This window comes from Zootoca vivipara, chromosome 6 (assembly GCF_965207765.1).
Source record: "Zootoca vivipara chromosome 6, rZooViv2.hap1.1, whole genome shotgun sequence".
Taxonomy (NCBI): Eukaryota; Metazoa; Chordata; class Lepidosauria; order Squamata; family Lacertidae; genus Zootoca; species Zootoca vivipara.
The window spans coordinates 55,984,196-56,006,482 of NC_142589.1; the positions used below are offsets into that span (position 1 = coordinate 55,984,196).

The window sequence follows — 22,287 nt, forward strand, 5'->3', positions numbered from 1 at the left end:
GAAGTTATCAATTGCCTGAATCAAATAAGTCAACATAATGCCATGATGTGAAGCCACAATTTGTTCTTGGCTTATAAAGTGTGGCTTGTTCTAACTATGGTTTAGCATTATGTACAAATTCAACAGCTTGGCTTGCCCATGATTTGTTTGTCCCTGACCCCACCCCACCCACCCACCAAATCACAGAGGCAATAGCAGGTGGGGGGGGAACAAGCTTTGGATATTCCAACTGTGGCTCGTTTTGTCTTTTGTCAGATGACTCCTGTTTTGTTGAACACACTATGGCTAAAACAAACTATGTGTTTATGTGTTACATGCAAGCACAACCAGTAGCTAGGAACAAGCAAGGCACTTGGGAAAGGCACCTTCAGTTTTTCTAGCTCTGCTACAGATTACCCATTGTGATCTGGGTCAACTTACTTAAGATGCCATAGAAAAATGTGCCATTATTATCCTGTGTGTTCTGCCTGTCTGTGCGCACCTGTTCCTCACTACCTATGCTCACTGGTGCTTTTCCTTGGGTCCGTAAGGACAGCTATTAGAGTCAGGGAAGTTTGGTGGTGAACACTGGGCCCTGTTGAATGCCTGACAATACCCCTTCTGGCATCAGAGGGTCCCTATATCTACCTGTGAACTATCACAGAGCATGTTATCTACACTGCATATCAGTTATTTGGCTCCTCCATTGATAGTGAAAAATTCAAAGCAGTCATTTTGGAGAAAAGCATCATGGAGAACTAGCCACCTGCAATGGCCAGGAGATTTTGCCTGTTGCTCTTTCAAGTCAGTATGGGAACTTGACCCTTCCACCCCTCACCAGCTGTGGCCAGATGTAGCTCCTTTTCCTGACTCTTCTTTCAAGCCTTGTTCATATTATTGGAACTCTGTTGACTTCCTTGGAAATTCCTCAGACATTGCATCAGAACATGAATAACTTCTTTGAATCTTACTTCTGACAAAATCTGGAGACAACTTGTAGATGTGGGGAATCCCGCCACCAAACACTCCATCTTGAGACAGTTTAAAAGTTTTTATTCACTCTTTCTGTCACATTGCTTTGTATTGATTTGAACCATTTCTCCCTTGCCTTCCGCCTAAAGATGTTTGGGTGGCAGCTAACAGCTTCCCACTGTGGATTTTTGCTGAAGGTCAAATAGTTGTGATGATGGCTCTTTATCTAGAACGTTCCATGTTCTCCTTTTGCTGCACAGAAAGTGCCCCAAATGATCTCCCAAGGGCACCCTATGGCCCACGCTAACACATTGGCTTCCTCTTCCCATTGTAGTTGTTTAAATAGTCCTAGCAGGAAGATGTTAAGCAGATGTTGTAGCCTGGACACCTCAGAAGGGCCCTCAGGAGCAGTTTTTCAGGAGCTGTGGTGTTCCTTTATAGACACATGCTGCAGTGAACCGTGGCCACAGCTGCACACTGGCTGTGATGATGCAGCTCAAGCCAACACTCCAGGGAATGCCGCAGTTCCGAGATCATTCATCAGGGAGGAGTCAGTTTCTGACTTTGCAGCTCTCTGGTATGACACCAAAGAACATTAAAGAGAGCCCATCCTAATTTCAGCATCCTAACCCTAATTCCAAGAAACGTCAACCGGATCCGTTGAAAGAGGGGTGAATCTGTCAAATTTCAGTTTCTCTCCATTTCTAAGTTTACCAGTCCTGAAGTCACTTTGCCACAATTTTGCCCCACTAGAATTCATCAGCTTTTTAGTGTGCATTGTTCCTAATTTATACATAGTTGTATGCTCTAACAGACACGTGGAGGGGGCTTGCAGGACTGCATTGCAAAATGGGTGTGGTGCAGATTTCAAAGGATAGCTGTGTTGTGGTTTACACATTGCTTTGTGAAATGTGAATTAGGTATATTCACATTAAAATAGAAAGAGAACCCAATTTCTCCCCCATCCCCATCTCAGGGTGAAAAGGCAGCAGCACCCGCCTCTTGTTTTCATTGATGTAATGTCTTCAAAGGTACACTGCCTCTGATTGAGGAAGTTTCATTTAGGTAACCTGGCTAACCATGAGATTGCCTAATTGTGAGCTTCCCTTTTAAAACAATGCCAGTGTCCATCCTGTGGCAGTGAGTTCCATTAGCCAGGTGTGGAGAAGTCCTGTGTTCTTCCTTATTTTATTATTAAATGTATTTATATCCCACCTTCCTCCAAAATCAGGATTCAAGGCAGCTTACAACATTTAAAAAACATCATCATAAAGTACAAAGGGATCATGACAGACTAGTTACAACAATAGTTAAAATACATTAGAACACATTTAAAACGAGTATTGTAGTTTGCCCTGGCAGCAGCCCAGTGGTCAGCATTGTCTCCACCTTAGTATCCAAAGGCCTGTCTGAACAGAAAACTCTTACTCTGCCAGCGGAAATATGGCCGAGAGGGAGCCAGTCTAACCTCTCAGGAGGGAATTCTACAATATGGGAGCAGCTCTCTCTCTCTCTCTCTCTCTCTCTCTCTCTCTCTCGTTATCACCAGGGGCGTAGCTAGCTGTTCTGGCACCCAGAGCGGAGGGGATGGGGCAATCTTCTCATGGGGGCGCCATGGCGATTCAGACACGGGGGTGGGGTGGCGATCTTTCCAGATGGGTGCTGCAGCAAGCTGCCCACAGAGTCTGCCTGGCGGACGCAAGCCCCACACTGCAGTTTGGGGCAGTGCAGGGCCCCGAGCCATCATGTCACTCCCAAGAGAGATGTGTGGCTCGGGCGCGCTGCAGATCAGGCCCCACGGTAAGTGCTACCCCTGCAGTGTGCCATTTTGTCACCCCCTCAGGGATGACACCCTGGGCGGCTGCACCCACCGCACCCCCCTTCCTTCGCCCCTGGTTACCACTAGCTGTGTCTCTGATGGTGACTAAAAGAAGGTGCTCACCACCCCAGGATTTCAACATCTAGGCAGGTTTGTATAGGAAGGTGCAATCTTAAGGTAGCCTGAAAGTCATTTTGGGCCTAAACCTACTGCTCAGCAGTTTGATTGGGTGACCCTTCTGAGAGACAGTGGGTGAAGAACACTTTTCCTCTACCAAAGAGTGAGGGGAAGATGGGCAATGACTTCAAATGAGTCGAAGTTTTATGTTTCCAAAGGCGAGAGAATGGCCAGGAGGAACAGGGGTGCCAACTTGAATAAAACATTGTAGGGGCTCACTCAGATAAGCCCCGACCCACTTTATTGATCACATAACATGGTGAACGCACACCATTTGAATGGCAATGCCCCCTCAAATATTTTGTTGTGGAGGCCAAACCCCCCATGGCCCCTAGGAGTTGGCTCCTATGGCCAGGAAGATCATGTCAAAAGTCTCATTTGCTGCTTTTCTCACAATGCATTTACTCCCAACTTTTTCCTTGGCTGCGGTGGCTCAGAGGACTCATACAAGACACTTTTGACATCACCATTTTCCAGCAGCTGGACAATAATGCATAATTTTGCCCTGTAGTGCTTATTTGGATCAGTCAGGGGGGTAGAAGTGTAAGGGAGATTGATGGATAGAGGATCCAATAAGGGTCTAAAATAACCCTTATTGGATCAGAAACACAGGTATTTCTGCGAAGGGAAGAAGAGGTAAGAGTAATGTAGAAAGTACCACATCAATTTGAGGCTACGATCTCCTGCACTCCTAGGGCAGGTGCCAAATGACTGGCCTGGCAGAGATCATGGGAAAGGAGTAGTGGAGAATTGGGTGGGATTAATCCTCTTCTTTGTATTTGATTACCTTGGTTTACGAACTTAATCTGTTCCAGAAGTCCGTTCTTAAACCAAAGCGTTCTTAAACCAAGGCGTACTGTCCCATAGCAGCAGGGGACTCAATTTACAAATGGAACACACTCAAAAGGAAGCGAAACATGTTCTTATTCCAAGGCAAAGTTCACAAACCAAAACACCTACTTCTGGGTTTGCAGCGTTCTTAATCCAAGTTGTTCATAAACTAAGCTGTTCTTAAACCAAGATACCACCGTATGTATGTATTTTCCCCAATGAATATTTAACCACTTTTACTGTGTTTATTCGACCACATATATTGTTAAGGACAATGTAATGCACCATGGATGGATTCAATGTCTTATTAAACATTTTCTTTGTGACTTATTGTTAACATGATCTTATTTTATATTGCTAAAGCTGGTTAAGTCTGAAATGTACTTGTCCTATGTTTCAATCTTGTAAAAATTGTGTAAGATACATTAAACTTAAAAAAAGAAAAGACAGGAAGGAAGGAATAAAAAAGAACCTAAATTGTCCACCATCCAAGCAGATCCCAAAGTGATGTTGAATAAGAACAACAATGATATGCAATAAAAGCATAACACAATCCATCATGAAACAATAAAAGCTAAAAGACAACTGCTGAAGAACAAAAAGGAGGACCAAAGATTAATGTAGCTTCTTTAAAATGCCTGGACAAATGATGTCTTAACATGGCGTTGAGAGGACCGTGAGATCAATGCCAGGCAAATCCCTCCAGGGAGAATATTCCAAAACTGGAGCAGCAGTTTAGGGCTTTAAAGGTACCCAGTACCTTGAATTGGGCCCAGGAGCAGATAAGCAACTGGTGAACTTATTGAAGAATTGATGTAAATGGCTTCACTTTCCTACACCAGGCAGAATACTTTCAGCCAGATTCCAGGTTGTGCGCTCATCTCACCAAGGGAACCGGCATTTGTCCGCAGACAGTTTTTCCGGGTCATGTGGCCAGCATGACTAAGCCGCTTCTGGCAAACCAGAGCAGTGCATGGAAACGTCGGTTACCTTCCTGCCATAGTGGTACCTATTTATCTACTTGCACTTTGATGTGCTTTCGAACTGCTAGGTGGGCAGGAGCTGGGACAGAGCAACGGGAGCTCACTCTGTCGCAGGGATTTGAACCTGCGACCTTCTGATTGGCAAGCCCTAGGCTCTGTGGTTTAGACCACAGCGCCACCCACGTCCCTCTCTCTTACTTCACACTTAATTTTTCTCTTCAAAGAAAGAAAGAAAGAAAGAAGGCTGGAGTGACCCACTTTCACTTGGGTTGGGGCACTCCCCATTAGTAGGATCTCCCTATCTTCCAGTTAGAGACCATTGATGTGTCATAGACTTTGCTCACTGAGACCAAGTTCATTCTCCATTGAGCCATGAAATATACTGGGCAGCCATGAAATGTACTGGGCAGGCAAATTTCTGGCTCTCAGCCTAACCTACCTCACTGGGTCATTGTGCGAGTGAAATGACATGACTCCTTGTGAGGCACTTTGAGCTCCTTGGCCAAAGGGTGGAATTCATAGGCGATGAAGAAATGCTTTGCCTCTTGGCAAGGATGACATGGAAGGTTTGGAAAAAATGTGCACATCTTTTACTTATCTGTCTCAGAATATCCACAAGAGAGATGCGTCATCCCGCTTGTCATCTAATGTGGAAACTGGATAGGGATCAACCCTCGTTTTGCCAGAGGCACCTTGAGGGAGCTGAAAGATATCTGTGCGCATGCAGAGTGGAGCTTCCAGCCATGGCTTACTCTGGTGGCTGTTTTAGATCTCAGCAACATTGCAACGCATTGATAAAATCTGAACTCAGAGTATTTATTTGTGTAGTGCAAATAACTAGAAAATCTTCGGGGACAGAGAAAGCTTCACAACAGTAGCAGAAATAGTTAGGAGGGAAGGGGAAACTGGGTGGAGCATGGCATCACCTACATTTTATACACATTAATTCCTGTTCATGGAGAGATTAAAATGAGGGTTTATTGTCACCAATGCTTTTGGGGGGGGGGAGGATGCAGGGATACACATACCCCTAAACATTTTATGAATCTTTCTACTTTTGTCCATTTACTGTATTTATTTTTCCTGATTTGAACTATAAAATGGTGATTTTCTTGAGTCAAAGTGAGAGTACCCCTAAACATTTTTTATTAAAGAAAAAAAGCACGGATTGTCACCCTCCTTTTTAAAAAAGAACAACAATCCAAACTCAGTTGACTAATTGTATGAGACTTAGGCCCATTTACCTGAATATAAGCCCTACTAAATCCAGTGGCATTTCTGAGTAGAAAAGGGGTTTTCTATTGAGATAGCAGCCTTCATTAATCAACAGAAAGAGCCCCTTGTTTTGCAAGGGGAATGGGTTGTTTTACTCAGTTTTACTCAGAGTAGACCCATTGAGCTTAATGGGCCCATTTATTTCAACAGGTTAACTCTGGGTAGGACTAACATTGGCCACAACCTATGCTTGCACAAGGCTTGTTCAGGACATTTTGTTGTGTGGGTCAGAGGGCAAGACAGTGCCTTCTCACCCCATTCCAAGTTCTGAAGCCAGGAAGACTGGTACCTGAATATCACTACACTATGGGTGATTAGCAGCATCCTGCACCACACCTGAAGAGAGCAGGCTACTTTAGGAGATGCGGGGCAGACAATAGTCACACTGTCCTATTCTCCAACACCTCCCAATGCTCTAATACCTCCCCCTGTTCTCTAACACCTTCCCATTTACCCAGAAGCTGCCGCCTGAGGCAGCTGCCTCCTGCCTGATGGTAGGATGGCCCAGAGGTCTGCATCTTGATTCTGTTCCCCATCTGCACAATCCGTGTGCCTTGGTTTTTGTCTGTGCAAGGCTCTAGTGCAATCAAGGCTACCATGAAATGTGAATGATGGGCTTACTTGCTCATCCTCATAGCCACTTTGTTGTGATGGCGTCTTGCATGTGTCTGCTTAATTTCTGTGGGGATATGTTGTACCCAAGCCAGCTTTCAGCCACAGGCTTGCTGCCGTTGGGTGGGACTGCTATGAAGAGAAAACAAGGTTTCTGGTAAATGCATATCAAAGGGCTGAGTCATTTGCTTTATACTACACTATTATTCATTGCCTTTGTTTCCGAAATAAAGTGGAACACATTGCAATAGAAGGATCTCACATGGGGTCTTGGCAAGGCAGGACTTAGCGTCATAGCCGATATGGAGATTTCTCAAAACTTCCAAAGTTCATAGCAATATCCTGTTCATCATTGTTACTCAGACGCACTTCCCTTTGTAAAACAAAAGGACAGACTAACATGTTGCTGCTTAATTTTTAATGGCAGGTTATATGGGCAGCTTTCAAGTGTGTGTGTGTGTGTGTGTGTGTGTGTGTGTGTGTGTGTGTGGAGAGAGAGAGAGAGAGTGTGTCCAGTAGCACCTTAGAGACCAACTGAGTTTGTCCTTGGTATGAACTTTTGTGTGCATGCATGAAAGAAGTATCTGAAGAAGTGTGCATGCACATGAAAGCTCATACCAATGACAAACTTAGTTGGTCTCTAAGGTGCTAATGGACAGTTATTTTATTTTTAATATATATTTCTACTGCGTCAGACCAACATGGCTACCTACCAGCTTTCAAATGTATTACTCAATCCATGTTCAATGTACTGTCTTGCAGGCGAGAAATGTCCACAAATGCAGAAGGAAGGTCTCCGGCTGGACCAGACTAGTGACCAATATGTAAATATAACTGGTAAGTTTGTTTTGTCTTTCAAAAAAAAATTATTCTCCTCGCTGGCCTCTGGCCACAATCTCTTTCCTCCCTAGGAATAGTGCCAGATTTACGTATAAGCTAAACAAGCTATAGCTTAGGGCCCCACTCTCTTGCCCCCCCCCAAAAAAAAATGTAAAGGGGGGAAAACTTAAGTTAGAGCTTAATAATGATTTCACTATTAATATACTTATTCTTAATTGTATTTCAGTTCAACAATTACTTTGATAAAATACATATTTTGTTATGTGCACATGGCTTTAGATACCTATTAGGTCTATAAATTACCATATAGTATATATTCAACACAAAAAACAGCAGCTATTTGTTGTTGACAAAGGACAGCTGGACATATAAAGGGCCCCATTACCTTCAGTAGCTTAGGGCCTCATCAAACTTAAATCCGGCGCTGCCTAGGAATTTGCAAGGGGGCAGAGATAAATCTATCTAATCAGGACCTGTGGATCTGAGATCCAGCAGAATCGGGCAGGAAGATCCACTCAGCTGGGGGCAGCAAATAGAAAACATTGCAACCACAAAGTCATGCAGTCCAAGGAGTATCCAAAGCTGCCTAAGGATCTCTTGTAGTGCCACGGGCAGGACTGGCAAGCATTCTGGTCTTGAAGCTGGGAAGAAAGATGGGCAGTGTGGAGAGTAACCCACAATGACCTAGTATTTCAGAGAATCACAGAATCATATAATTGTAGAGTTGGAAGGGACCCTGAGGGTCATCTAGCCCAACCCCCTGCAATCCAGGAACCACAGTTAAACATTCCCTGACAGATGGCTATCCAACCTCTGTTTAGAAACCTCCCATGAAGGCGAGTCCACCACCTTCTGAGGGAGTCTTATCCTCCAGAATTTGTTGGAACAAAAGTGCCCTTTGTCATTTTTTTAATGCCTTTCCTCTTTAAATAAGTGAAGCTCTCCATCCCAAGAGGCATCTGCATTTGATCTGCAATTGTTTTCACACATGCAAATGCTTTTACATTGTTTTTGCAGCAATGTAATTGTTCAGTATATGTGTTTATGGTACTGTGAAAATTGCTTTGAGATCCTTCATAGGAAGTGATTCATAAATGAAAACTAATGAAATGAAAACTAACTGATTAATATCAAGCTCATCATTGTGAACAAATTAAATGTGACAGGACAAGCCCTAACCAAAGAAAATTTTAAAATGTGGCATTCCAAACATAAAACTCTCAATCAACCAGGGAATACATTTTTTTTAAATAAACAGACACAAAAAAGGGATGAACTGTGGGTTTTTTTTGTAATGCCACAGAGCCTTTCACTTTCTACTTTCTCACATTTTCGGAGTTTAACCTGCCCCAGCAACTTGTCTGTAGGGGAGAATGGGAACTGGGGTAATTCACTTGACATCTGGAATGGGAGGCTGGACTCTCAATCTATGCTCCTTTCTCTTCTGTGTCTTTGGCAGGATTTAATCTAATTAAAAGGTTTGCTCTGCTGAAGACCTCAGCCATTAAGAAGATCCGAAACCCCAAAGGCCCAATGATCCTGCGACTGGGCAGCACCCCTCTGGTCCGACCAACGGAGTGAGTATGCCTGCTCTCAATTCCAAAAAGTAGTACGTGGCTGCATGTGCCTCATGTCATCAGAGCAGTCGTTTAAGTTATTAAGCCAAGTGGGTTTTATTTATTCCCATTTAGGAATTGAGTATTTGCTATTGCAGAGAGAACAATAGAGCTTATTGTAAGACCCTGCTGGATCCCTGCTGGTTCTCACAGTGGCCAACCAGATGCCTATGAGAAGCTCACTAGCAGGACCAGAATGCAACAGCTCTCTTCTCATGTGTGAATCCCAGCAACTAGTATGCAGAGGTATACAGCCTCCGAAAATTGCGCAACAACCTTGCAACATGTGTCATGAATTCCCATATTGCAGATGGGGAACTGAGGCTGGCAGAGGCACACAGAGTGATTTGCCCCAGGCTTGGTGGGGTAGTGGTAAATTTTGAACTTGCAGAAATACAGTGTGGTGTAGTGGTTAAGAGCAGTGAACTCGTAATCTGGTGAACCGGGTTTGCTTCCCCGCTCCTCCACATGCAGCTGCTGGGTGACCTTGGGCTAGTCACACTTCTCTGAAGTCTCTCAGCCTCACTCACCTCACAGAGTGTTTGTTGTGGGGGAGGAAGGGAAAGGAGATTGTTAGCTGCTTTGAAACTCCTTAAGGGGAGTAACAGGCGAGATATCAAGTCCAAACTCCTCCTCTTCCTTCTCCTCCTTCTCCTCCTCCTCCTCCCCCTCTTCTTCTTCCAGCCTTTTGAGTCTGTACCTAAATCTTCAAGGTATACTGTACAGTGCAAGAGCTGACCATAGGGACAAATATTAGGAATAATTGGGCAGGAATAATCAGGTGCACAAATAAAAGATGAGGAGAGCACCTGGTTTGACAGCAATACATGCGAAAAGGATCTAGCCTTGCTCTCCACTGCACCTCAGAGCTAACATGATGCAATCTGCATTGGGTTGTGGAGGCTCAGCTTCAGATCTCCGCTTCTGAGTGCTCTTGGGCCAGCTGCTCTGAACCTGGCAGCTTAGCCCACCTCATGGGCTTGTTGTAAGGCATGTGAGTGGGAGAACCATATCTGCCCCTTGAGCTTCTTGGATGAAGGAAAATGAGAGGCCCGTGTGCTTTCATGATGAAAGTGCTGGAGTAGGCTCAGGGAGATCCAGGTTCAAATCCCCACTCAGCCATGCTGCTCACCAGGTGACCTGGGGTCAGTCACCATCTCCCGGCCTAACCTTCCTCACAAGGTTGTTGTGAGCATGAAATGGAGGTGGGGAGAGGAACCATGCATGCTGCCTTAAGCTCCTGGGAGGAAAGGGAGGATGCAAATGTCGTAAATCGAATAGTCCTTGGGGAGTAGACATCTCTTTTTTTTTTTTAAATATTTTTATTAATTTTCCAATTAAAACCAATTATATCACATTCAATATTTCAAATTATACACATATATATATCAATCAGACCGAATGTTATGCCAAATCATCTAAAGAATTTTTTATTTGGGTTCCCATGCTTCAAGAAATTGGGAATTCCTCGCAACTGTCCACTGCCGTCTTTTTTCTAAAGTTCAAATCGTCCTTCAAGTTCATAATAATCCAGATCTTCCCCTTACAGTCACATAGATGTTTTCCACTTTCACGATTGTTTCCCAGCTGCTGATATAAATATCAAACAAAGTCTCACAGATGTTCTTTCTCCTGTGTGAGTTAATCAGTCCAGCCTCCCCATAAATCTTCTTAATGGAGCTCCTGTTGCGTTGAAGCAATTCGAAGTAGCGCCATCTTAAAAAGCTCAGATCACTTTCGCTTTTCTCTCATAGCCATGAAGATTTACGATCATTATAGAATTTACAGCTTTTCCAGGCAGGAGACCCAAACATCAAACCATAGACTCTTGGTAAATTAATGGATCTCCTTGCCCTATAGCTGAACTTAGCTTCAGGTCGCTGCTCCAATTTAAAGTGCGTCACAGCTCATAAATCCTCCGAGCGCATTCAGAACTCCTTCCGTCCGACTAGGGGGGGGGCTTTTCTCATCGGCAACTCCACATCTTTAAAAAAATATGCTCAGTAACAACAGTTATAAGGTTCAACTCACACAGTCTTTTGCTTCTCTTTCACTCCAAACAAGCCAGGACATCGCGTCCGGGAAGGTACGAGGCAACAATATGAAGAAAAATAAAATAAAATAAAAACTCACTCCCCTTATCGCTCCGTCCCCATCAATCCTTCTTCCAGATGCAGTACAATCTTTGACTCCTCTCACTCGGCAGCATAAATTTCTCAGCAGTAAACAGCGCTTCTTTCCCTCCTTCTGAAGTATGTCCATAGATTTAAGCCTAATTATCTTCTTTAACCATGGAAATCCCCGCCATGCAGATTAGCGTCCGGGAGTCCTGGCCCTTGTAAGTGCTCAGCCCAAGCTCCCCCCACTCCAAAAACAGTCGGAGTGGGTCTGGGGGCATCGCGGGCCAGCGGCCCCTCTCCGTAACCCCCGGAGAGGGTAGGGGGTTGCCATTTACTCCCCTAGCAACCGCCAAATTCCTTACAAAGGTCAGAGAGATGGAAAACAGGTCCGCCATTCCTGCAGGCGGAAACCGGAACCCCTTGGGGAGTAGACATCTCATTGGGGTGTGTCTTGGACGGGGTGCCCATTGGGTACCAGCCCCAAACACAAATAAACTTATTCTGTTAACTCTATAAAAGAGCCTGCGGTCTCCCTGAGTAAGGATTCTGTGGGTGCCTCAGCCACAGCCTGATGGCTGGAAGGATGTTTTAATCCTAGAAAGTAAATCACAGCACAAGAGCAAAGGACTTGGGCCTTTTCCAGGACCATTATGCAATCCCTGCACCATGTGTGTTTTCCTTCCTCCACTGAAACTTGGCAGGCAACCTGACGGGTCTAGACGGGTAGATTGAAGCAGCTTAAGCTGTTTACTAGGTAGGCCTTTCCTTTCATCAGGACCCAGCAGCAGTGCAGAAAAAGCAGGCTTAGAAACTGGCTTCCCTCTTCTCCTGCCTCTGCATGTAGGACAGCCTTTAATGTATAAAAGGGGAGGTGCTGCGAGGACTTGTGTCCTTTCCAGGACTTGCTTCAGTTCAGGCACTGGGGCTTTTGATCCTCATGAAGTAAATCAGAAAGCACAGCTGCACTCAGTTCCCAGTTTATGGGACTGCTTTATCCTTCCTGGGCATTTTTGGCACTTAAAAGTACTTAGAATGGAGAATAGCAAAACACACACACACAAAAAAAACCCACCAGTAAGAATCGTTTAAAATTTAAGCACTACGATACAATAAAATTAACATTTTGATAAACCTCAGAAAGGTGACCTGTAACCATAACTTAAAATAAGTAAAACTGAAAGTGGCAGGACCTCCAATCTTCACAAATGCCAAAACACACATACACACCCACCATGGCAATTTACACAGTAGCCTCCCTTTAAAATCGAACTTGGGTGGCTTGGGCAACAGCTCTGTAGGCAAAGCAGGACCATCAGGAAACAAGGGCAAGACATCTCCATTCTCAGGGAACTCTGGAGTTTGCAGATGGACATAAAATTAGTAAAGGGGGGGGGAGTCAGTGGCGTGTGCCCCCCCCCATTCAACAACAGGAAAAATCATGCATGTATGGATGTGGTTGCATGGAAGTGAATGCACACAACCCACCAAGACTGTTTCAACTGAGCCTGAAATGAAGTCTGGAGTGGTGCTTCAGACCCTCCCTTCCTCCGTACAGCCTCCCTCCTGCCATCCTACCTCATGATGAGGCCTGTAGAAGTAGATGCAAGAGGCCAGAAATAACAGCTTCCCCTGGGAGGAACAGAATATTCCACTCGCCTGCAGCTGCAAAGAGGAGAGGAGAGGAAGACTCTGCTCCAATAGTGAGGGGGAAGATGCAAGTGGAAGAGCCCTGGGCCCTGAGGACAGAACACAAAATTTTGTTGTGCATCTGATTGTCGGGAAGACCTTTGTGTGAAAATGCTCCTCCCTGCCAGAACTCCGTCTATCTCTTGCTCTTCCAGAACTAGTTACAGGTAGGTAGCCGTGTTGCTCTGACATAGTCAAAACAAAATTAAAAAAATCCTTCCAGCAGCACCTTAGAGACCAACTAAGTTTCTCATTAGTATGAGCTTTTGTGTGCATGCACGAAATAAGTATCTGAAGAAGTGTGCATGCACACGAAAGCTCATACTAATGAGAAACTTAGTTGGTCTGTAAGGTGCTACTGGAAGGACTTTTTTTATTTTGTTTCTTCCAGAACTGCCTAACCTTATTCTCTCCACTCCCATCCAAGTTGGGGAGTATTTCATAGCTAGTAGCCATTGGCCATAAAAGACCCATCAAGGCAACCAAAATGATCAAAGGGAAGGAGCAACTCCCCTGTGAAGAAAGGTTGTGGCATTTGAGACTTTTCAGCTCAGAGAAAAGCCAGGTTAGAGGTGGCATGATAGAAGCTTACACAATGGCATGGAGAAAGTGGGGGGGGGGAGTTTCTTCTTCTTCTCCCTCTCTTCCAACACTAGAATTTGTGGACATCCAGTGAAGCTGAACATTGGAAGATTCAGATGAAAATACTTCTTTCCACAGCACATAGTTAAACTATGGAACTCATTCCCATAGGAAGTAGCAATGGCCACCACCTAGGATGGCTTCAAAAGAGAATTGGGCAAATTCATGGTGGAGCAGGCTGTTGATGGCTACTATGCTCTCTGCCTCCGTGGTTGGAGGCTTCGGGACATCAGTTGCTGGAAACCACATCAGGAGAAAGTTCTCCTGTGCTTGAATCCTGCTTGTGGATTTCCCACAGTAATCTGGTTGGCCACTGTGAGAACAGGATGCTGGATTTCAGGGGCCATTGGCCTGATCCAGTAGGCTCTTCCTATTTTCTTCGGTAAGGTTTACTTAAGCCACCATGTTTGGGTCTTCAGTGCCCACTGAAGAAGTATTTTCAACTATTAGCAAAATGGAAAGCCAAGAGGAAAAGAGCAGAGGATGATCACAACACTAATTTAAGTGTCTTGGGGTTCCTGACACAGTTTCCCCCGCAACCACTAAGCCAGAGCACTTGCCCTCACCCACGCTCAGAAGATGCGGCATGGCAGAAAAGAGGCTAGTGGCTGCTTAGATCCCGATGGTGCCACCAACATCCAACACAAATATATTCCAGCATGTATGATGGTACTTTGCTTTAATGCTCATTCAGACACCTGGAATTCAGCCTTCAGGGAAGGAGGCTCTGCTACAAAGGGTTGAGGGCTTTGGAAATACAGTACAGTAGCTGGTGCATGGCAGAACAGTTGCCATGGCTCTCCTTTCAGAGTGCTCCCCTCCCCTCCACCTTCTTAGCAATTGCCGCTTTTGTTCTGTTCCAAAGAAGACAAGTCTGTAGTTGTCTGCAGAAGGTGCGCAGTCACCTCTCAGGGGCGCATGTGGAGTAGGACCACTCAGATAGTACCAGCTTCAAAGAAAACAACGGTGAGGGCCAAAAGAAGACAAAGAAAAAGAAAAAGAGGGAGTCTGTGGAAAACCTTACAACTGAATTCTGATTTCAGTCACCGAAACTCTCCTAAGAAATAGCAATACCGTGTTTCTCTGAAAATAAGACACTGTCTTAAATTTATTTTTCCTCAAAAAACACATAGTGGCTTATTTTCATGGGATGTCTCATTTTTAATTACATGTCCAGCCTAGCCTCTTCCTCCAGAACTGCGCCTATCACTATGTCTTATTTTTTGGGATATGGCTTATATTGTGCAAATGCTTAGAAATCCTGCTGTGTCTTATTTTATGGGTATGTTTTATTTTCAGAGAAACAGGGGTAACTAAAAAGATTTGTATAAATATTTAAGCTTTCTTAAATGCCAGAATTGAAGGGTCCAAGCAAGGGGTGATGCAGGGCCACCACTGGGAAGTCCCTGTCTTGCCATCCTAACTGGTTTCATTGGTCAGCACATAAGTAGGAGTTCAGAAGCAAATAATAGATTACAAGCAGGTTCATATGCATATATTTTCATATTTCAAGTACATTTAAAAAATTGTACAGAATATAACACCCCAGTAAGGCAGGTCAGTATTATTATTACTTAATTATAAAAGGGAGTCTGAGAAAATAGTGGATTGCTTAACATGGCTACTGCGCTATCTCCTTTCTTATCTCTCAGTTCATAGTGTGGGGCCTAAGGTGGAGAAGAAACTCTAGGGCAGAGCCCTTGGTGAGCAGTGGCTGGAACCGAGCTGAGGAGTGAATCTGAAATTAGACAGTGGAGAAAAAGTGGAGAGATTTATTTGCTAATGCCAAAACATTTCCTTTGAGTTCCTTGGGGTTTCCCTCTCTCTCTCTCTCTTTCTCCCTCTCCCTCTCTCTTTATCTTCATTGACAGTTTTTAAACAGTTTCTTAATGGAGGGATGGGTGCTGTGGCAGTTGGGAATCGGTGTGTTTGTTTAAACGCTTGGCTAGCCGAGGGCGCCTCTGTTATGATCTCCTTCTGCTGGTTCTTGTTTTGCCTTGGTGATTCATGAGCCAGGCACGATGACCCCACAATAAACACAGAGAGAGGAGCAAATGAAAGACAAACGACCTGGAGCAGGGCTTCCAAGAAGACAACAAGGAGATCAATGTGTATCCGGTACAATGGCAACGCCAGAGGTGCAGGGGCCAACAAGTATTAGTTCTGGTCTCATTCCTTTTCTGGGTAGGGGAGCCTAAGACCAAGGGTCAGAAAAGCTCTCCACGCACACACTGAGACTGATGAGGAAACCGTCTGTGCAGTTCTTTTTTTGCAAAAGCTGCTATCGCTCCCCCCCCCCCATCACCAGGCACTGCTCTTTACTCTGGCCTGCGAGACTCTCTTATCAGAAGTTGCTGCTGCTGCTCTAAGTCAACAGTGGAAAGAACTCAGAGTTATTTTCCAGGTTAGGAAAAACAGCGGCGGCAGTGGGCTAGCAAAGTGTGGCATTGGCACGCCTGCCAGTCTGTGGTGCATTCAAAGCAGGGAGATTTCAGCTCCTGCTCCTGCTGCATGCAAAGTGCTTGTACCCTCCACCCCAGCTTTACATACTTTTCTTTGCATTTTCAGCTTGGCAGCAAAAAAAAAAAAAAAAGTATGGTGGTTTATCCAAATCATGTGGAGCCTCCATGCAGGATACTGTGAAACTGCTTTCAGCACGGGTGGGGGGCAAGTCACAAGTTATGCAGCCTGATCTCCATTATTGCCAATAATTTTGATGAAGTCAATGCAAATGTGGCCCACCAACCATGTCTGTCGGCCTGGCAGATGCTTGGCGACCTCTCCCTGTTTTTGCAGCCCTAAGCAGAGAGGCAGAGAGAGAGAGAGAGAGAGAGAGAGAGAGAGAGAGAGAGAGAGAGAGAGAGAGAACTCAGACTGTTTATCGTGCCTCTGGCTAGGGATAAGAGGATTTCCCCAGCTCCGTTCATTTATTGATCCGATGCTTTCCTTTGCTCCGTCTACAGTTCCTCCTGCATTCCTTTGCTGAGGAGAATTTCTAAAATTAACACCAGAATTGGCTCAGGGGCAGCTTCTCCCCTGCTTTCTCTTCCCTCTTTTCATCTGCATCTTTCTCCACAGCTGCATCACTGATGCAAACCACCAAAACACTGAGAAATCACCACCACCGCTCCAGGGCCAGCCTGCCCATGGGGCGGGATGGGGCAGTTGTCTCAGGTGGCAGGACAGTTGAGAGCGACAGCATATCCAGGCCCTGACGGGCACACTGCTCACCACTGCTACCACCATCACCTGCTCCTCCTCCACCACAGCCACCGCCAACTACGCTCCAAACTTGCCTTTTTTCCCTCCTACCTCAGGCTTCCTCAACCTCAGCCCTCCAGATGTTTTTGGCCTACAACTCCCATGATCCCATGATGGGAACTAGTCTCAAAACATCTGGAGGGCCAAGGTTGAGGAAGCCTGTCCTACCTCCTTTAGCAGCAGCCAAAGGTGGGGGTCAGCTTTAGGGGGAGCAGCTCCAGAGGTGAATTTCCTCCTTCTTTCAAGTAAGGACTTTACATTCGAACCTGTCAGCAAAAAGCTGTATATGGAAAAAATATCGAAAAAAATTAAGAATTGGCTGCAGGGGGTGATTTAAATAGGGAGTCGATTGCCCCCCCCCCTTGAGAGACTGTGAAGCAATGAAATAACCCTAAGCTGGTAAAGTGGAATACACTGAATTTACCAGAAAGTGGACTTAAAAACCCTCCTTTGTAGCAGGCACAGGGGAGAGGATTGATTAAGTGGAGGATCCTGCAAAACGATGATTTACTAAAAGAAAGTCCCTCTGGAAGCTGGTCCCGGGTTTCCAGATGGGTCAGTGAATGGTGTTTAGATTATGGCAACAACAAAGAATGTTTAAAAAATATCAAAAGTATTGATTAAGACTTTAGAAATTATATGGGAAAATGGTGTTAAAGGAAGAATATATCCAGTTTGGACTTAAAAATGGCGTTAGAGAAGACAAAATTTGATCCCTGCCATTTCTGGCCGCACAATCTGCTGGACTCATATGAAATTTGAGATATCAAAGATGGCTGTAGCCATAACAATACCATCACAAGACCTGGCTTGGCAAAGGATTTCTACGTTACTGTTGGAGATTAAACAGGAATTGGATGAGAATAACAAGCAACTGAGAGAGGCTAAAAAATTGTGGAGAGAGAGAAATGACTGCTTTGATGTAAAAAATGGATTTGAGAAAGAAACGACTTTAATGAACAAAGAAGACTTGCAAGATGCCCAAACACAAATACTGGAAGAAGAGGGAAAAGACGAAGGATACATTGCTCCACAAGTGAGAGATGTGGAACAGGATTCTGGTTTGATACAAGGAGGCCTCAAAAAAGAAACAGTATATACTGTTGGACTCCTAGTGAGAGAGGGAGTCCAAAGTCTGTACTGGGAACTGGATAGAAAAAGGGGGGAAATTGAAGTTGTTTTGGAATTGGACATTGCAAAGGACTGGTTTCTTTCCACAGAATTAAAAAACAATGCAAAGACAGTGGAAGTGGGCTGGGCAACAGGTGTAGCATGGAAGAGACGGCTGAAGATCTGGAAACAAATTTGAGGGGTTTGGTGGGAAAGGGTGGGAATGGGGTGATTTATAAAGGGATATTGGAATGGATGGATTTAAATGGTCTGAAACTGGCTTGACATTAGGAATTCGCTGAAATGTCTGGGAAATTTGGCTCCAGCAAAAGGGGGGATGGTTCTAAATATAGATAATCAAGAAAGGAGAATAGAATTTTAAGATTTGAATAATAATTATATTTCTGGTAAAATATTAAGGGAAGAAATTGAAGATAAAGGAAAGTCGGTAAGATTAGATATGGATAGTGGTGTAATAAAAAGGATAAAATTGTAATGTGTAAAGGAAAATAGTAGAGTTAGAGAACATTGCCTATATGGTTATTATAAGGGACCCAGAGTGGGGGGAGTCGGGGAAGTCCAAGATGATATTGTAAAGGTCATAAATAAGATGGGGTTTTTCTCCCCCCCCTTTTTCATCTTTTTCTGTATTTTTGTATTTTGCTTTTGTTTGGTTTTTGTTTTGCTTTTTGTATATTTTTGTCTTATGGAAAATCAATAAAATAATTTTTTTTAAAAAAACCAAATGACAGCTCATTTCTGACACACCTCTACAAAGACCATGTGATGCAAGGGGAAGTCTCTGTAGTGGAAAAACTTGGCGTAAATAACTGATGTTGACCAAGCCCCAGAATTGGTCACTGGTGGGCAATGAATGTTGCAATAGTAGGATGGATTCCACAGATGAAATTGATTCCTGCTCTGCTTGGCTTCCAAATCTCCTGATTCTGTCTGGACTGGATATGGGTTGTTGTTGCTGCTGTTTTTGTCCTTGAATGTCCTGGGAAATGAACACAGATGTTAGTGGTTGCTGTTGCTACTGGAGCAAAATTGTTGGACTCGCTCTGTGTCTACCATGACCTCATTATAGTAATCCTTTCAAAGTGTTATTTATGGTTTTTTTAGGGGGAGCTTCTAAATGCTTTTTAGGGTTACCTCCTTTCCTATCTGACTGAGCCACTGTGCCTTTGAACACGGGCAGAGGGTGCTTTCGTGGTGTCCATGATGATGAGGGAAGCTTTGCCTCTTGTGTTCATCTATTTCTATTTTTACTGTATGTCAACTGCCAACACACCTGCATTGTTTCATGATTTAAAATAGTGAGTTACAGGGTTATAGACATGGTGATGCTTGAGGGGTAAGGAAGAGGAGAGGGAAATAAGCAAAAACAGACACATTGGCCATTGCATAAGTCTGTTCTGGAAGGGTTAGGGGCTAGCAAGAGATCTCAGAAATGACCGTAATGGAGAACTCCATTTGAGACACATCTACACTATACATTTCCCTACCAAGAATCCGGGAACTGTTAAGGATGCTAGAAATTTCAGCTCTGTGAGGTCCTGACATGATACATAGCTCAGTCGGCAGAACATGAGTCTCATAACCTCAGGGTTGTGGGTTCGACTCCCATGTTGAGCAAAATATTCCCACAAGGGGGGTTGGATTAGATGACCCTCATGGCCCCTTCCAACTCTACAGTTATATGATTCTCATTGTTCCCAAGCCTGTTGAGGTGATGAGAGACAAGGCCTAGTTGGTACTGACCCCAACAAATCTTTGCCCAGCTCTATCTTTGCCCTCTTTTAAGCAGGCTCTTGCGACTCTTTCATTCTGAGGTGCCGTTTTGAATTAATTAAAGCCCCCAGAGAATGTATTCTAATTTAATGGTCCTTCTGTGTTTTATTATTCCATTTCATTGATGCTTTGTTGTTTTCAGAATTGTATTGCTGTTTTTATTTGTTAATATATTTTTTATTATTATTATTTTTGCATGAAAGAAAGGAAACTCAACTGGAACCCACATTATGCCTGCAGTAAGAAATGATTTAGTGGGCTGGTAGAAGGGATTTATTATAGGCTGACCAATTAAACACAAATCCTTTGAGTAATCATCTGTCTTTAGATATATTAACGTTAATTAAAATAAATTGGCATATTGCACATGGATGCCTTTTTGGGGGGAAATGAAGAAAGTGAAAGATAGTTTACTGCTTAATAAACAAAAGTGAGCACTCATTAGAGGGAAAGGTCATTGTTAATGTGTTCTTTTTCTTTCCATAAGTCACCAGAGCCAAAATAGCTGCAAAACAACAACAACACCCCAACAGAAATTGAACATTATTCAGAATGAAAAGGGACCCCCACCCCACTGAATAAACTACAGCTGTTGTTGATTAATCTGCCATTTAAAGTTTCATTTCCATCTAACGTGTGTGCGAGCATACGTGTTCTTATGGACTGATACGTATCTTTCCCAACATGTTCTGTGATTGTTTAATTAGTCTCCTTGAAAATAAGGTGCAAGCTTTGATTCAGTGTCTGCTTGGTGTATTTGCAAAGGGGAGGCTGCTTTATAGTGAGTCAGACTAGTGATCTATGTTTTATGATGTTTTGTCCATGATTTTTTACTGAACTTTTTGGTGCACACCACCACAATATTTTTCTTATCAACTGTCAGCTGATAAATAACCGTAAAAACAAAACAATATTTTATAAGGCTACTTATAAACCATGAACTCAATATAAGGTGACTCCCATAAATGTGGGAGTTTACCTCAATGGCCAAGTTAACTGATTACATCAAAATGAAAGAGAAAAGACAAAGACAAGATAAATTAGCAACAAATTGGCAGCCATTTATTAAATGCAGCAAGGATTCAGGGTTACGTCAAAACATATTGTGCTTTTACACCGTTTTGAATTCAGTTCTAGCAAGGATGACAAGATTATGGTGTAATATATTGTCAAGGGTTTTTGTTATTCTTTTCCACGGGGGGGGGGGGGAGCAGGTGACTGTGGTTTCTATTTTCCTATGTGTGTTTTTTTTCCCCTTTTCATTTATTTACACGCACATACGTATCCTGAGCAAAAGACCTGCCTGCTATCACTACTTTCACTGGCCTGGCTGCCTCTGGGCATCCAGCATTGTCCTTGAGGCAAAATGTCCCACCATGGGAATGATGTCATGAATTGCTGTATTCCCTTTCTAGAGCTTTCTTGTCTGCCCCCATTGGCTGCCTCCCTTTCCTCACATCTCTCCCCCCCCCTCTTTGCTCCCAGACAGCTGTTCCCCCGGGGCTTGCCTGATGAATTCACCCTGGTGGTGACTCTACTCTTGAAGAAACAGACCAGCAAAGAGAACTGGTACCTCTTCCAGGCCACCGATCGTCAGGGGTACCCCCAGGTACATCACACTAGCATGGTGCATCCTTTCCAGGCCCTCGTGGCTCTTTCTGTCCTATTATGTGCCTCTTCTTTCCACTAAGGGCAACCAGCTTCCTATTCTCCTTCCGCCAGCCCCAAGCTTAATCAGATAGTACTACTCAAGGAACAAGCGGATCTGTTGCCCACCTGATCCATATGGGCAAAGTTGCCAGTGGAGCTGCTGTACCTTGTAGATGCAAAAAAAGCTGTCGCCACCCATGCAGTTGCCATCTGCACCCATGCCCACCTTTCTTTCACCCAGGAAATGTGGGACATGCAGCCTTCCCCAAATGGGTGCTCTCCAGATGTTGTGGGCTTTAACTCCCATCAGCCCCAGCCGACATGGTCAATGTTTAGGGGTGGTGGGAATTGTAGTCCTAAATATCTGGAGGTCATTAGATGATGGGAGATTGCTCTTATGTGGCAAGGCAGCACCATGGAAAGCTCCCGAGTAAGCAAGTTGCTCCCATAAAGACCAAGAGTGGCCTTCTATGCCTCCAGGGCAAGATCACCCCTCCAAGGGCCCACCCCAGGCGATGGAGGAAGCCACAGTGGTGGCTCCAAACCAGACTGAGCAGTAGACTCCTCCTGAGAGGATAAGCTAGAGTGGTGCAGAGGGTGCCAGGCTTGGAGGGGAAGCTGCCACAGGAGTGAAGTGGGCTCAGTTCACCTGGGTGATGTAAGAGGGGAAAGAGTGGAGCACTGGAGTGGCTACATCACGGAGACCTTCCCAGGGATCTGACTCCTCTTTTGTAATTCCCCTCGTTTGCTGCTGGTCCAACAAACCTAGCCAGCCCCTTCTTGCCTGAGTCACAGTTCAAGCCTAAGCTGTAGCCCATGAGGAGGATCCTTGCCATAGTCGTGAGCTTCACAGATTTCCTAGACTGGAATTGTGTTGTGCTTTCACCATTGAAAGCTAGCATGGGGGTGTGGCCTGGGCA

General features: G+C 44.4%; 1 protein-coding gene across 6 annotated transcripts in view; it reads left to right on the forward strand.

Moving 5' to 3' along the window:
- Window positions 1-22,287, forward strand: part of COL16A1 (collagen type XVI alpha 1 chain) — a 129,851-nt gene that overhangs the window by 16,258 nt on the left and 91,306 nt on the right. For all 6 annotated transcript variants that reach the window (XM_035121180.3, XM_035121183.3, XM_035121185.3 and 3 more), the window contains exons 3-5: window positions 7,411-7,485; window positions 8,948-9,065; window positions 21,203-21,326. In XM_035121180.3, coding sequence (XP_034977071.3) covers window positions 7,411-7,485; window positions 8,948-9,065; window positions 21,203-21,326 — 317 coding nt within the window. The remainder of the gene's footprint in view (window positions 1-7,410; window positions 7,486-8,947; window positions 9,066-21,202; window positions 21,327-22,287) is intronic.